Below are 16244 nucleotides of genomic sequence, written 5' to 3'. Positions count from 1 at the left end.
TGACCTTAAATCCGCTTTTGATGTAGCCAACAGACATGTAATCATTAGTGAACTTGCCAGAATGGATGTTGGAGGATGGCTTCTCCGCTGGATTAAAGGTTACCTGTCCAACAGAAAGTCGTCTGTGTTGTTCCAGGGACATAGAAGTGTAACTAAAGATTTTGAATTAGGAACCCCACAGGGAGGTGTGCTTAGTCCCACCCTTTTCAACATTTTGATTAATGCCTTACTTAATGCCATGCCTAGCCAGCCCCATCATTATATGGTTAGTTTTGCTGATGACATAATGATTCACACTACCGGATTCTCCAACACCCAAAACATTCTTAATCATGTACTAGCCTCGTGTCAGGACCTGGGGTTAATAATCTCAGGGGATAAAACAAAGATACTCAACAGGCGTCCTCCTCGGCAGAGAGGCACAGTTCGTCAGATCCAGTTGCATGATGGGTCTCTTCTAGAATATGTAAGCAGATACAGGTATCTAGGCTTTGAGGTTCCACTACTTGGACCTGTTGTAACGAGACTTTGTCGCCAATACAAAGAAAGGCTGAGAGCACTTAGAGTTGTGGCAGGTTTTCATCCCAGGTATGGTGCTAATGTTAAAATTGTGAAAATGATGTATCTTGCTTATATTAGATCATTGGTTGATTATGCAGCGCCACTACTTGCACTCGTGTCTGACTGGAAGCTTGGAGGGCTGGAAAAACTGCAAAACGAAGCAATGAGGATCATCCTAGGATGCCCTCGTACTGCCAAAATTTTAAATATGCGGAAAGAACTTAATATTCCAAGCATTAGAGATCGTGTTACTGAAAGAAATATCCTTATTGGGGTCAATATGCTTAGGCTAGCCCATTCAAACCCCTGCACAGAAGCCCTCCAAACTTTCCTCAGCACTGGTGAACATCCTTCCAGATGGATCGAAAAAACTGGAACCGACCTCCGCATGAACCAGCTACATGATCTATATCAAGTTGGACAACAGAGACATTTCCCTGCTCCATGGGATATTACCCCATTCCAAACTACCATTCCTCCATTTCCCCCCAAAACTCTTCTTAAATCACAACCAAAGCTTCGTCTTGAAGCCAAACGTGATGCCTTAAGCTGTATTGATAACTTAGTCACACAGAACAATCTTTCACAAATTATTTACGTCGATGGTTCTGTTCACCAGTCCACTGGTGCAGCTGGTAGTGCTGCTGTTGTCACACAGAGTGATGGCTCTCATAAAGAAATTGGAGCACGCATCAATAACTGGGCCTCTACCCTTCAAACAGAACTGTTTGCCATACTCCTTGCACTCAAATGTGTCCATGTATCTAAGGTTGACACTTTAATTGTAACTGATTCTCTGTCATCCATAAATGCTCTCAACTCATTAAGTATAAATTGTGGCATGCTTGTGTCAGAAGCCAGACACAGGTATGGTAAGATTGTTGACAGTGGAGTCAGAGTGCACATGCTGTGGATTCCATCTCACATTGGTCTTCAGATGCATGATAGAACTGATAAATTGGCTAAGCTGTATGCTTTCAAAGAGGGGGTAGATTACAATCTTGGGTTGTCAGTTAGCAGTTTGAGAACAATAATACGAAAAGAACTTCAAATGAACTTTATTGACTTAAGACTTAGGGAGATTGACACCAGTGAGTCCATCTATCATCATTCCATCATGCAGGAGGAGCCACATGTCTATGGTGCATCCAACAAGATAAGCAGACTCTTGGATGTCACTACTGCCCGGCTCCGGCTGGGTTACAAGTATCTTTGGCAGGTTAAATCAACACCACCAGATGTAGACAAAACGAAATGTAAACTTTGCCAGATGGACTATTGTCACACCTTGCGTCATTATGTACTGGAGTGTGATCAGATTAATGAATTTAGAAACAACTCACTCAGAAATGTTCAAGAAATGGCAAAGTATTTTATCCACAGTGGTATATTGCAGACCATTCTGGAGATATACCCTGACTTTGCTAGCTGTAAATAAAGCATTACCACATATGTGCATGTGTGTGTGTGTGTGTGTGTGTGTGTGTGTGTGTGTGTGTGTGTGTGTGTGTGTGTGTGTGTGTGTGTGTGTGTGTGTGTGTGTGTGGGTGTGTGTGAGGGTGTGTGTGTGTGTGTGTGTGTGTGTGTGTGTGTGTGTGTGTGTGTGTGTGTGTGCGTGCATGTGTGTGGGTGTGTGTGAGGGTGTGTGTGCGGGTGTGTGTGAGGGTGTGTGTGTGAGTGTGTGTGTGTGTGTGTGTGTGTGTGTGTGTGTGTGTGTGTGTGTGTGTGTGTGTGTGTGTGTGTGTGGGTGTGTGGGTGTGTGGGTGGGTATGTGTGTGTGTGTGTGGGTGTGTGTGTGCGTGTGTGTGTGTGTGTGTGTGCGTGTGTGTGTGTGTGTGTGTGTGTGTGTGTGTGTGTGTGTGTGTGTGTGTGTGTGTGTGTGTGTGTGTGTGTGTGTGTGTGTGTGTGTGTGGGGTGTGGGTGTGTTTGTGTGGGTGTGTGTGTGGGTGTGTGTGGGTGTGCGTCCTTGTGTGTATGCATATATTAGTACGCTCGTGTGCACATGTCCGTGCGTGCTCCCTCGTGTGTGTGCGCGTGCGCGCTAGTGTGGGTGTATGATCCACTTAATATTTGTATTTATAACTCATTACAATCGTGACCAGGTGTGGACGTATCAGTGGTTCATTACTTTGTAATTTGTTCATGACTGTAACCATGTATAGGAGTGAAGCTGATTCATTACCTCTGTAACTTGCCATGATTGTGACCAGATCTACCTGGAGTTCATTACCTTTGTAACTAGTTCAGCTATCATAACTTTGGGGTCCAGTCACTGGACCCATTATGTACCTTTGTAATCTTTTGACTACCGCCCACAGGATGGGTATGGGGTGCATAATAAAGATATTAAACTAAAGTGTGTGTGTGTGTGTGTGTGTGTGTGTGTGTGTGTGTGTGTGTGTGTGTGTGTGTGTGTGTGTGTGTGTGTGTGTGTGTGTGTGTGTGTGTGTGTGGTGTGTGTGACTCAACAATCAATATTTGCACCAATAACTCATTACAGTTGTGACCGGGTGTGGAAGTGTGAATTGCTCATTACTCTATAATTTGTTCATGATTGTAGCCATGTATAAATGTAAGTAACCATTCTACAGAATTCATTACCTTTGTAACTTGTGAGCTTTGTACCTAGTTCAGCTATCAAAACTTTGGGGGCCCAGTCCCTGGACCCATTACGTACCTCTGTAATCTGTAAATACCTTTGTAACTTGTCATGATTGTGACCAGACTTACCTGGAGTTCATTACCTTTGTAAATTGTGAGTTCATTACCTTTGTAAATTGTGAGTTCATTACCTTTGTAAATTGTGAGTTCATTACCTTTGTAAATTGTGAGTTCATTACCTCTGTAACTTGCTCAGCTATCAAAACTTTGGAGTCCAGTCCCTGGACCAATTATGTACCTCTGTAATCTTTTGACTACCGCCCACAGGATGGGTATGGGGTGCATAATAAACATATTAAACTAAACTAAACTCTTTCTCCCGCCTTCATTGTACTTGCACTATTGTCTACTCTCTCTCATTTCTTCTATGGTGATTTTCAGCCTTACATTTCCTCTTCCGGCTTTAGAGCTCTTCAGCCACTGTAACCTTTTTGATCTGTGCTGTAGCTTCTTCCCTTTGCTGTGTTACAAGGGAACTCCTTTCTTAGAGTTCCTTCCTCCATGGTCTCTCTTCTTGATGTGTGTGACCAGGTGTAGGTTCCATGCTGGTGCTGCATACTCCAATATGGGTCTGACGTACACGGTGTACAGTGTCGTGAATGATTTCTTACTTAGATGTCGAAACGCTATTCTTAGGTTTGCCAAGCGCTCATATGCTACAGCAATTATTTGATTGATGTGCGCCTCAGGAGATGTGCTCGGTATGATGCTCACCCCAAGATCCTTTTCCTTGAGTGAGTTTTGCAGCCTCTGACCTCTTAGGCTGTACTCTGTCTGCGGTCTTTTTTGTCTTTCCCCAAGCTTCGTAACTTTGCACTTGTTGGAGTTAAACTCCAGGAGCCATTTGTCGGGCCAGGCTGCAGCCTGTCCAGATCCCCTTGTAGGCTTAGCTGATCCTCGTCTGCTTGTATTTTCCTCATTAGTTTCAATCGTCTGCAAACAGGGACATCTCTGCCTCTATCCCTTCCATCATGTCATTCACACATACAAGAAACAGCACCGGACCTAGGACTGATCCTTGTGGATTATTATTATAATCAAAAAAAAAGAAGCGCTAAGCCACAAGGGCTATACAGCTGATCCTTGTGATCCTTGTGGAGCCCCACTCGACACATGCACACACTCTGACTCCTCGTCTCTGACCGATACACGTTGTTTCCTTCCTGTCAGATATTCCTTGATCCATTGTAGTACTTTCCCTCCTATTCCTGCATGCTCCTCTAGTTTTTCAACCAGTCTCTTGTGTGGTACTGTGTAGAAAACCTTCCAGTCCAAGAAAATGCAGTGTGTGTGTGTGTGTGTGTGTGTGTGTGTGTGTGTGTGTGTGTGTGTGTGTGTGTGTGTGTGTGTGTGTGTGTGTGTGTGTATGTTTCAGATTACTGAAGTTCTAGTACTTACCTTTGAATGCTAGAGGTATTAGACATTAGCAGATCATTCTCTGTGAAGTTAACATAGACAGCATCTGTCAGAGAGGTATCACTGATAATGGAGTGGCTGACGGTGGTGTTGGCGAGGTTCATGAGGTTCTCTGGGCATCCCTCAGTCGAGAGTGACAGACGAGCAGGCGACCCACCGCCTCGGTACAACTTCCCAATAACCATCCATAAACTGAATGTTAGTGAGGTGATGAAGCCAACTATGGCACCCTGCGATATTAATATTATCATCAGAAGAATAAACAGGAAGGTTTATACAGAGCCTGTGGAATAAACGGTAATCAGGTTTGATCCATTTCTCTAGTTCTATAGCCTATCACCAGCATCAAGGCACCCAGCACTTCCCTTCAAAGATGAACTATCAGTGGTAATTATACTATCTTTATCACTAATGTTTCTTGAGGTAGCTAACAACACCGCAATTACACCCTTCCCTTCGCATAATAATAGTAATAATAATAATACTAATATTACTACTACTACTACTACTACTACTAATAATAATAATAATAATAACAATAATAATAATAAACAGTTCCAACAACTAGTAACCCCTCGAAAACAGGCATAATTTTCCTACCTGAGGGTAGTCATCCACAGGTTAAATATTACTCTAATAAGTGATAAACATTGCCCCTACTTATCTTTGCAATATCTACTACAATCATACTCATAGATACCTCAAACTACTTCATAAGTGATCATATATGATCAATAACTGAGACTGAAAAAAAGGGGAAATTAGGATAGGATATGATTACTAACCTCCGTGTTGACCCAGGGTGTACAGATACCAGCAATAAAGACGCCGCTAAGGGGACCAGAGAGAGCCGAATTCAAACTGGTGGAGACGACGTAGACACTGCCCAACTTGTCCAGTATCCAGCTCAGACACATGGCCACCAGACCCAGTGCTGCAGCTGGTAGGGTACAAACACACAAGTTATAGTAATAATACCATGAGAAGTTATATATTTTATTTTCTCATTGAGTTCATGCGTGTCCACTCACCCACCACGTTCCTCCTCAGTCTTCCATGAAGACTATCAAGTCCACGTCTACATTGCAGAATTCTAAACTAAGTAGTCCCTGGCTCAGTTTAAATCAGGAAATTCTCGAATTAATATATATATATATATATATATATATATATATATATATATATATATATATATATATATATATATATATATATATATATATATATATATATCTATATATATATGCAATAAGATCACAGTAAACAGGTGATTTCAAAATATGCAAAACAACCACTCTGAAAGAATAGAGAAATTCCAAGCGCTTTCGTGACTACTCACATTATCAAGGAACTATGAAAGTGAAGCATCCAAGGAAGCTATATAAGGGGTCGGCCAGCACCTCACTATCAGATCCCACAACGGTTAGACACGTGACGCGCGGCGAGCCAACTTGGACAGGTCCTTTGCAAAACTCACCCCCAAGCTATTTATTTGTCCAGTGTATTATTAAATTCTACCCAAATTCTATTAATTATAAATGGATCTAATTTATATAAACCAAAGGAAATATTCATATTATTGTCAAAACTGCTTTTTATGAAACAAGATTCAATTATATTCCTGTCGACCATGGACTTGCTTGATACTACTTTCTCAACTTTTTGAAAATCAATTGGATGGTTAAAATCTCTTACATGAATAAATAGAGCATTGGAATCTTGTCCAGTTCTAATGCTATATTTATGTTGTTTTAATCTTAGTTCGAGATTTTTACCAGTTTGACCGTAATAAACTTTATCGCAAATTTTACAAGGAATCTTATAGACACATCCATCAGCAATTTGGGGGGAATTCTTAATCAAAAGTTTTTTTACTGTATCAAGATTTTTGAATACAACTTTAATATTAAAAGTCTTAAGAAGAGAAGGCATATCAACCAAGTTTTCATGGTATATATATATATATATATATATATATATATATATATATATATATATATATATATATATATATATATATATATATATATATATATATATATATATATATATATATATATATATATATATATATATATATAGTTCCACAATCAAACATTAGCCAATTTAGTCAAAACCTAGGAAGTATGATAACTGATGCACGCATGAACAAAGATCACTTACTACTCTCAGGTGACTTCAATATAAATCTCCTGCAAGACCAGGACCCACACGTTACTGAATTCACAAACACAATGAGTAACTGCATGTTGCTACCAACAGTAACAAAACCTACAAGAGTTACGGAGACTAGTGTTTCCCTACTTGACCACATCTGGACCAACACCATATCCCCTTTAAAATCAGGCATAATTACAGATAATACCACAGACCACTACCCTACTTTCCTCATAATAACTCTTGGTAAAATACCCCAAGACACTACTAAAGTCACCTTCAGACTTCACAATGAGGCAGCCATTAATAACTTCACAACAGCAGTAACAAACATTGACTGGCACACTAAGCTAGAAATCTATACAGATATTGACGAATGTTTTAATAATTTTCTAAAAAAGACCCAATACCTCTATAACAAGCACTGCCCTAAAACACTAAACAGATGACAGCTAAGAGACTGAACAGTCCCTGGCTAACACCCAGCATTCTCAAATCCATAAATACAAAACACCGATATTAAAAACAGTACAGAATGGGTCACATAACCAGAGACCAAACAAAACGTTACTCGTCAATCCTAACCAGCCTGATAAGAAGGGCAAAAAAACTGTATTATGAGAACAGATTATCCAACTTACGAGGTGATATAAAAAAGACCTGGAAGACCCTATCAGAAATTCTGGGAACAAAAAATATATCACGAAATAGCGAAATAAAATTAGCAAAATCAGATGAACCCCAACTCCCACCAACAGAAACAGCAAACAGACTCAATGATTTCTTCTCCACTATAGGACAAAACCTTGCCAATAAAATCCCAAGCTCAGATACCCCACCAAATGACTACCTCACTGGCAACTATCCGAACACACTGTTCCTAGCTCCGACTAACCCATACGAAGTCTCCCTTATTATCAACACACTAAAAAACAAGGCAGGAGATTTAAATACCTTACCACCCTTTATATACAAAAGTGTCACAAGTACTATCACCAATCATTGGAACACTCTTTAACAAATCCATTGAATCCTCCACCTTCCCTACAGCTCTCAAAATAGCAAGGGTCACCCCGATCCATAAAGGAGGAGACCAAACAGAGTTGAATAACTATAGGCCAATATCCAATTTACACCCTCTCTCAAAAATCTTCGAAAAATTAATTCATAAACGAATCTACTCCTACCTCATCTCCCAAAACATTCTCAACCCCTGCCAATTTGGATTCATGCCTAATAAAAATACTAATGATGCTATTATACACATGCTAGAACATATGTACACTGCAATAGAGAAAAAAGAAGTCCCACTGGGGATCTTCATTGACTTACGTAAAGCTTTTGATACAGTTGACCATGACTTGCTCCAAGTAAAATTGTCACACTATGGTATTAGAGGGCACTCCCTCAACTACCTCAAGTCATACCTCAGCAACAGAAGCCAATATGTGTATGCAAATGGGGCAAGCTCTTCCGCTCAACCAATTACAGTTGGTGTCCCACAGGGAAGTGTCCTTGGCCCTCTTCTCTTTCTCCTATACATAAATGACCTACCAAATGCTTCGCAATTACTCAAACCCACACTTTTTGCAGATGACACTACATACGTCTTCTCTCACCCGAGCCCACTCACGCTAGCCAATACTGTAAACACCGAATTACAGAAAATATCTACCTGGATGAGGACTAACAAACTTACACTAAACATTGACAAAACCTACTTCATTCAGTTTGGTAACAGAGCTACAGATGTACCTCTTAACATAACGATTAAACAGATCACCTATCACAAAGCTAAAGAGGGAAAATTCTTAGGAATCCACCTTGATAATAGACTCAAATTTCATACACATATACAACAAATTTCTAAGAAAATTTCCAAGACTGTAGGCATACTATCGAAGATACGGTACTATGTTCCACAGTCAGCCCTCCTGGCCCTTTATCACTCTCTTATTTACCCCTATCTCACCTATGGAATTTGTGCATGGGGCTCAACAACAATTAACCATCTCAGACCACTAATTACCCAACAAAAGGCTGCAGTTAGAATGATAACAAATTCTCACTACAGGCAGCACACTCCACCAATATTCAATACACTAAACCTACTCACCATACAAAACATCCATACTTATTACTGCACCTATTACATACATAGAACACTTAACTCTGATATTAACCCTCCCCTCAAACATCTTGCCAACCTCAACAGAACACATGACCATAACACAAGGCACAGATCACTCTTTGATGTTCCTCGTGTCCATCTCAAGCTATGCAAAAACTCAATGCACATAAAAGGCCCTAAAATCTGGAATTCATTACCTGTAAATATAAAAGAAACACTACCTGTTTATAAATTCAAGTCTCTTCTCAAAGATCACTTACTCACTCAAAACCAAATAAATACTGAATAACTGAACCTTATAAATTGTATATCCTATATGTTACTCACAATTATATCACACAAATGTTAAACCTAGGACCCAATCTAACTTTGTCATTTTTTTAAATACTCTACCTAACAGAATACTCCATTCGACTGAATGTACAGCAATGCATGCAACCATATGACCTGTCTTTGTAATACTCATTTGTGCTTTATAGTTATCTGTTTACAATAATGTTTTATCACTGATTTCATCATTGCTTAGTTAATCTTAAGTTAATTTTAAGCCAGCCCGTAATGCTATGCATATAAGTGGCTTTGGCATGCTGCTCTTACCTGTATTTTTTGTACCTCTGTATGTATGCTTAAATTACTAAATAAATATATATATATATATATATATATATATATATATATATATATATATATATATATATATATATGTATATATATATATCGTGCCGAATATGTAAAACTGATCAATTAGCAAGAACTCATTTAAAATTAATTCCTTTCTGAAATTTTCTCTTATACGTTTAAAGATATATTTTTTTCATTAATGTTAATGTAAAAATTTATAATTTTGCACCAAAAGAATCTTAGAAAACTTACCTAACCTTATTATAACAAGCGCAATTTATTTTAGCCTAACCCAACTAAATATATTTTAGATTTGTTTACAATAATTTAATATTAAACAAACACAGTGAAATATATTTTTTTCGTTAGGTTCAGAATGATTTTGGCGAAATTATTGCATACACAAATTTTCACTTGTCCTATATGGCAAGATGAGCGTTACTATTTAAGCCAAGATCGCAAGTTCTGCCTATTCGGCACGACATATATATAGATATATATATATATATATATATATATATATATATATATATATATATATATATATATATATATATATATATATAGGGTGGTACCACCTCTAGAACTGTCCTGGGGACCCTCATCCTCAGAAAAAAGAATAAACTTGCTTCCGGGAAAACTCGAGGTTCTCCCTGAAGCTGTTTGAGAATTTTCTCCTACCACCCTCTATATTTAATATATATTTTATTTAAAGACAAAATACATTGACAAAAACATTCACAAAAACACAATAGAAAGTAAAACAACCTAGATAACAACTCAGAGCTTCATTTCGAATACTTTGTCCATCTCCCCGGCGGTGGGCCGCATGCCCAGAATGCTGCAGGCATTTCCTCTCTGGATCACGACACTGAGTCTCTGAAAGAGGAAGCTGGTCGCCCTGTGATCCTTGGCTTCTATGATGAGTTTTTCACCCAGCTCTATGAGGAACTTTAGGGCACACTTGCCTCATGCTCCAAGGGTCTCCGACCCTATTGGGATGAAGTTATAGCAAGGGGAAAGGTCTTCATATTTGCGGATCTTCTGGGTCTCCATGTGGTTGGCAGCTCCACCCCCTTCAGCTGTGGAGTATGGCAAGTAGGTGTCTGCCAATGTGGTGGCACAGGTGTAGTCCCAGGCAATCTGCTTTCCATCCTTCCAGGGTAGCATAGTGGCTCCATCAGGATGCTTTTGACTTCCGTCAGACCTCTGCACTTGGGGTTCCCGTTGAGATGGGCAACGGGCTGTGGCGAGGCTTCTCTTTATGATGTCATTGACCTCCTCATGTCTGGCATACTTCCCTTTTGCTGTGTGACATATGAGACCATGAAGTCCGAATTGATCAGCTGTCGCCCTGCCGCAAATACACCTATGTTCGGTGAGGATGGGGGTGGCTAGGCGAAGAGCAACACCAGTCCGAATGGCCTGTGGGTCGAGTCGAGTTCCCAGGGAGGAATTGGGAACAGCTAGAAGGAAATCTCCTGAGTGTGGTGCCTTCACCACCAGGAGACGAGCTTTGTCCTTTCCTGAAGCGTTGGTGAGCATTATGTTGGCGATTTTTTCCATGATCGGTTTGTCCCAGTGGGACTGTTTGTGCTCTTTGGGAGGAGCTGGTCTACTGGAGGAGTCTGCAAGGGTGTCCCACTGCATCGCTGCTTCAGTAAACCTGGGGCCTTGAGCTCCTACCATGTCTGTCAAGCATTCAGGGACAATCTTCTTGACTAGAAGCCAAACTCAAAGACAGAAAAGCAGGTAAAGCTACATGCATTGCTTTGCGCACCCCTATACCTCCCAGTCGCACTGGGAGGGTTGCCTGATCCCATTGCTGATCTTCTAGTGACAGGTTCAAGGCCTTCTTAAAGGTTGATCTCAGGTGTGCGTCATAGTCATCGAGTGTTGGGTTGTCAAAAGAGGGTGCACACCTCAGGAAGTGAATCTTGGCATAGTAAGACACCTTGTGAGGAGATACAGAGCATCATGGGCATCAAGATTGCTTATTCTCTCCTCCTTTTTCATCAGGTCATTCAATGTTTCTTTGAGGACAGTGTCGATAGCCTGATGACCCAGCGGTGCTCCCAATAGGGTACTGTTGGATGGAGTGGTAGTAGAGACTTCCGGGAGGATTCTTCACATGGCATTGATTATTTTCTGGTTCGCTGTGATAATTTCACACTTGGAGAGATTGAGGACGAGTCCCAAATTGTGGCATGCAAAGAGTACATAACCTTTATTCGGTGCATGCACACACCCTCATTGAAAGACCATCTCCCCCAACCATTCCAGCCAATGAGAAGATGGTTTTGGCAATTGCAGAGGTGTTGTGAGTACCACACACCTGTCTGCCCTTGTTATTCCTATTCTAGAGCTGGTTGAAGCACGTTCTGCTCTCTAGTGGCTTCTATTCTGCCTTGCTTACCATGGAGTGCACTAATACCTATTGTTGTACATAGTGTATATAGTGTACATAATTCTGTTCTTACTTGGTGAAGGATAATATAAGTGAAAAGTTTTTCTGCTGTGTTTATTTTGCTCCCGTTATTCCCAGGATAACAGACCTTTGGATTCCTGGGTTGTAATCATATCCGATGTTGCCGAGAATGTCAGCAAGTTGGGAAACCTGGACATTCCATTAAACCTACACCTCTCCAACCTATACCTTCTGATGGAGAGCCTTTTGCAGAATTAATTACAGATTGTGTAGGTCCACTACCCAAGTCTAAGTCTGGAAATCAGTACTTATTTACCATTATAGATAGAGTAACTAGATACCCAGCAGCAATTCCCATGCGCAGTATTAATACTAAAGCCATTCTCAAGACTCTAACCAGATTTATTTCTTGTTTTGGCATTCCTAAATCTATTCAAAGTGATCAAGGTACTAACTTCACTGCCAAAGCATTTAGGGAAGCATTAACTAGGTTAGGGACAATCCACAACTTATCCACTGCCTATCATCCTCAGTCCCAAGGCGCCTTGGAAAGATTCCATCAGACGTTAAAAACCATTATGAGAACTTTTTTGTATGCATTTTCCTAGAGACTGGGATGAATCACTACCTTTGTTGCTGTTTTCAATAAGGGAAACTGTGCAGGAGTCTACCGGGTATAGTCCGTTTGAGCTGATCTTTGGGCACAATGTAAGAGGTCCTCTTCGGGTGCTCAAAGGATGGATGGGAGAAGACGTTAGCTCAACACTCTACAACCCGTCTTCAAAGTTGCAGGTGGCACGTCAGTTAGCCAAGGCTAACTTAAAGGCAGTTCAAAACAAGATGAAACAGAGGTATGACAGAAATGCACAATTTCGCTCCTTCCATCCAGGAGACAAGGTGTTGGCACAGGAACCTATACCTGGTTACACCTTGAAAGCTAGATTTACGGGACCTATGCAAATTGTAAGTAAATTATGACATAAGCTATGTGGTATCTCCCCTTGATAAGACCTCAAAAAACTAAAACTTACCACATTAATCAATTGAAATCTTTTCATACATCAGATAAAGTCCCAGTAATGACTCTGTCCTCTACCTCTGAGGATGATTCTGACTCTTTGCACTCTATTTCTGAAATTAATGTCAAGTTTCCAAACTCTGTCCTCCTCAAGGACCCTAGCCCTTTAATGGTGGGGCTATCTGAAATTCAAGCAACAAGTTTAACTGCACATCTACAGTCATACCCTGATATTTTTTTGGATGTGCCAAAAAAACGTACGTTAGGTTATCATGACGTAGATGTGGGAAACTCTAAACATATTAAACTCTCCCCCTACAGAGCTAATCCTGAAAAGCAGAAGCTACTTCAGCAGGCGGTAGAATTTCTGTTGGAGCATGGGTTAGTAGAGGAGTCATTTAGTCCATGGGCTTCACTGTGCATCCTTGTTAAAAAAGCTGATGGAGGTTTTCGCATGTGTACAGACTACCGTAAGGTGAATAAGGTCACAATCACAGATGCTTACCCTCTTCCTCGTCTGGATGATGTAATCGACTTTGTGGGTAAGGCTACTTTTGTGTCCAAGTTAGATCTCCTTGAAGGTTGCTATCAGGTACCTTTGACAGATAAAGCAAAGGAAATCTCTGCCTTCGTAATTCCAGAAGGTCATTATCAATATACATTTACCCCTTTTGGAATGAAAATCTCCCTCTCTTCATTCCAGAAACTTATCCATCAGGCTATTAAAGCACTTGAAGGCATGGCAGTTTATCTAGATGACATCATAGTGGTGTCTGATACTTGGGATCAACACCTGTTTAGGCTTGAGGCTCTCTTTGAGACCTTCCAGAGTTTCCAATTAACTGTTAATTTATCTAAGTCTTCCTTTGGCCAGGTTACTGTTACTTTTCTAGGCCATGAAGTAGGTAGTAGCAAAGTTGCTCCTAAATTTGCTAAAGTTCTTGCCATTAAAGATTATCCCATTCCACATGATAGGAAATCTCTTCAACGTTTCCTAGGCATGATAGGGTTTTACAGAAAAATTTGCAATTTTTTTTCAGATATTGTAGCCCCTCTTACCTTTCTTACTAGTCACAAAGTTCCCTTTAACTGGGCCCCAGAATGTCAAAATGCTTTTACGAAAGCAAAAAGATTATTGTGTACTGCACCCATTCTTTTGTCTCCAGACTTCTCCAAACCTTTCTCATTACAGGTTGATGCTTGTGAGTCTGGGGTTGGGGCAGTACTGATGAAAAACGGGGACGAGGGGTTGCAGCCTGTAGCATTCTACTCATCAAAGTTCCAGCCACACCAGAGGGCTTACTCTACCATTGAAAAAGAAGCCCTCGAGCTGGTACTGGCTTTGGAGCACTTTGATGTTTACGTGGGCCAGACTTCACAGGTTGTCACTGTCTATAGTGACCACAACCCTCTGGTATATCTCCAAGCCATGAAGAATCACAATATGAGGCTCATGAGATGAAGTCTACGACTGCAATTCTATTCTCTCAAAATATTACACATTGCCGGCAAAGAAAATAAGTTGGCAGACTCCCTATCTAAAGTCTAAAAATTGTATATATTAGGTTAGGATGTGTTAGGGACCTATGGTAACCCGCACGCTCTTTTTTTTTTTTTGTCCCCTTGTATGGGTTTTTTTTTTTTAGTGAGGGGACATGGGCTACCGTCTACCAGTGTCTTGGACTTATGTTAGTCCTACTGTCTGCTGTCTCACTCTGAGTTTAGAGTTTGGCTTTATGTTGCAAATAAAGCTGAGCTCTATCTAAGAGTTGGATGGTTGAGAGGAAAGGTGGTCCTATTATATGGTGCCATGATGGCACAGTTACCAATGGGAGGTGGGAGCCTATTCCTAAACCCTCTCGGAGTGGGGGTGTGGCATGCAAAGAGTATGTAACCTTTATTCGGCGCATGTACACACCCAGCGAACCAGTACTAGGGTCGACGATGGGGCCCCGTCGTTCGATCAGTACCCAGGTTCCAGCCCATGAGAAGATGGTTTTGGCAATTGCAGAGGTGTTGTGGGTACCACACACCTGTCTGCCCTTGTCATTCCCTTTCTAGAGCTGGTTGAAGCAAGGTCTGCTCTCTAGTGGCTTCTATTCTGCCTTGCTTACCGTGGAGTGCACTAATACCTATTGTTGTACATAGTGTATATAGTGAACATAATTCTGTTCTTACTTGGTGAAGGATAATATAAGTGAAAAGTTTTTCTGCTGTGTTTATTTTGCTCCCGTTATTCCCAGGATAACAGGCCTTTGGATTCCTGGGTTGTAATACAAGTCTACTCCCTGTGTTTTCACCAGTTGTAGGTCCTCTAACAGGGACTCTTCAGTACCTGCCAGAGTGCCATCATCCAGGTACCAGATGTTGACCTCACTACGTAGGCTGGAAGTTAATTCTCTTACTGCCAAGCAGATGAGAAGTGGAGTGAGTGGGTCACCCTGCTGAACACCCTCTAACGAGAGAATTTCATGTTCCCCAAACAGAAGAATTGAGGTTTGCTGTAGCTGGCCAAATACCCACTGCGAAATAGTAAAATTCCAAGTGCTTTCGTGACTTCTCACATTATCAAGGAACTTGATAATGTGAGAAGTCATGAAAGCACTTGGAATTTCACTATTCTTTCACAGTGGTTGTTTTGCATATTCTGATATCACCTGAGACCTCTCTCTCTGCTTTGGTTGCTCCCTTGCAACACTGCACAGCTCCTGATGATGCACTGAGAAGTGTGAAAGTACTTGAGCTAAAGATTTCCACCCCCCCCCTTCCTGTGGCTTGTCTTGCATAGTTAAAATTGCCTGTCTGCGATTGTTTGCATATATATATATATATATATATATATATATATATATATATATATATATATATATATATATATATATATATATATATATATATATATATATATATATATATATATATATATATATATATATATATATATATATATATATATATATATATATATGTCGTGCCAAATATGTAAAACTGGTCAGTTAGCAAGAACTCATTTAAAATTAAGTCCTTTCTGAAATTTTCTCTTATACGTTTAAAGATATATTTTTTACATTAATGTTAATGTAAAAAATTATAATTTTGCACGAAAAGAACCTTAGAAAACTTACCTAACCTTATTATAACAAGAACAATTTATTTTAGCCTAACCCAACTAAATATATTTTAGATTTGTTTACAATAATTTAATACTAAACAAACACAGTGAAATATATATTTTTAGTTAGATTCAGAAT

The 16244-nt window shown here is 40.1% G+C and overlaps 1 protein-coding gene across 4 annotated transcripts in view; it reads right to left on the bottom strand.

Annotated features, from left to right (window-relative positions):
* Positions 1–16244, bottom strand: part of LOC128686444 (sodium-coupled monocarboxylate transporter 1) — a 109006-nt gene that overhangs the window by 56108 nt on the left and 36654 nt on the right. For all 4 annotated transcript variants that reach the window (XM_070085718.1, XM_070085721.1, XM_070085722.1 and 1 more), the window contains 2 exons: positions 5424–5578; positions 4621–4868 (listed from right to left, as the gene is read on the bottom strand). In XM_070085718.1, coding sequence (XP_069941819.1) covers positions 4621–4868; positions 5424–5578 — 403 coding nt within the window. The remainder of the gene's footprint in view (positions 1–4620; positions 4869–5423; positions 5579–16244) is intronic.

This window comes from Cherax quadricarinatus, chromosome 17, assembly GCF_038502225.1.
Source record: "Cherax quadricarinatus isolate ZL_2023a chromosome 17, ASM3850222v1, whole genome shotgun sequence".
Taxonomy (NCBI): domain Eukaryota; kingdom Metazoa; phylum Arthropoda; class Malacostraca; order Decapoda; family Parastacidae; genus Cherax; species Cherax quadricarinatus.
The sequence above is the reverse complement of the archived record's forward strand: the minus strand, read 5'-3'. Positions and strand labels throughout refer to the sequence as shown.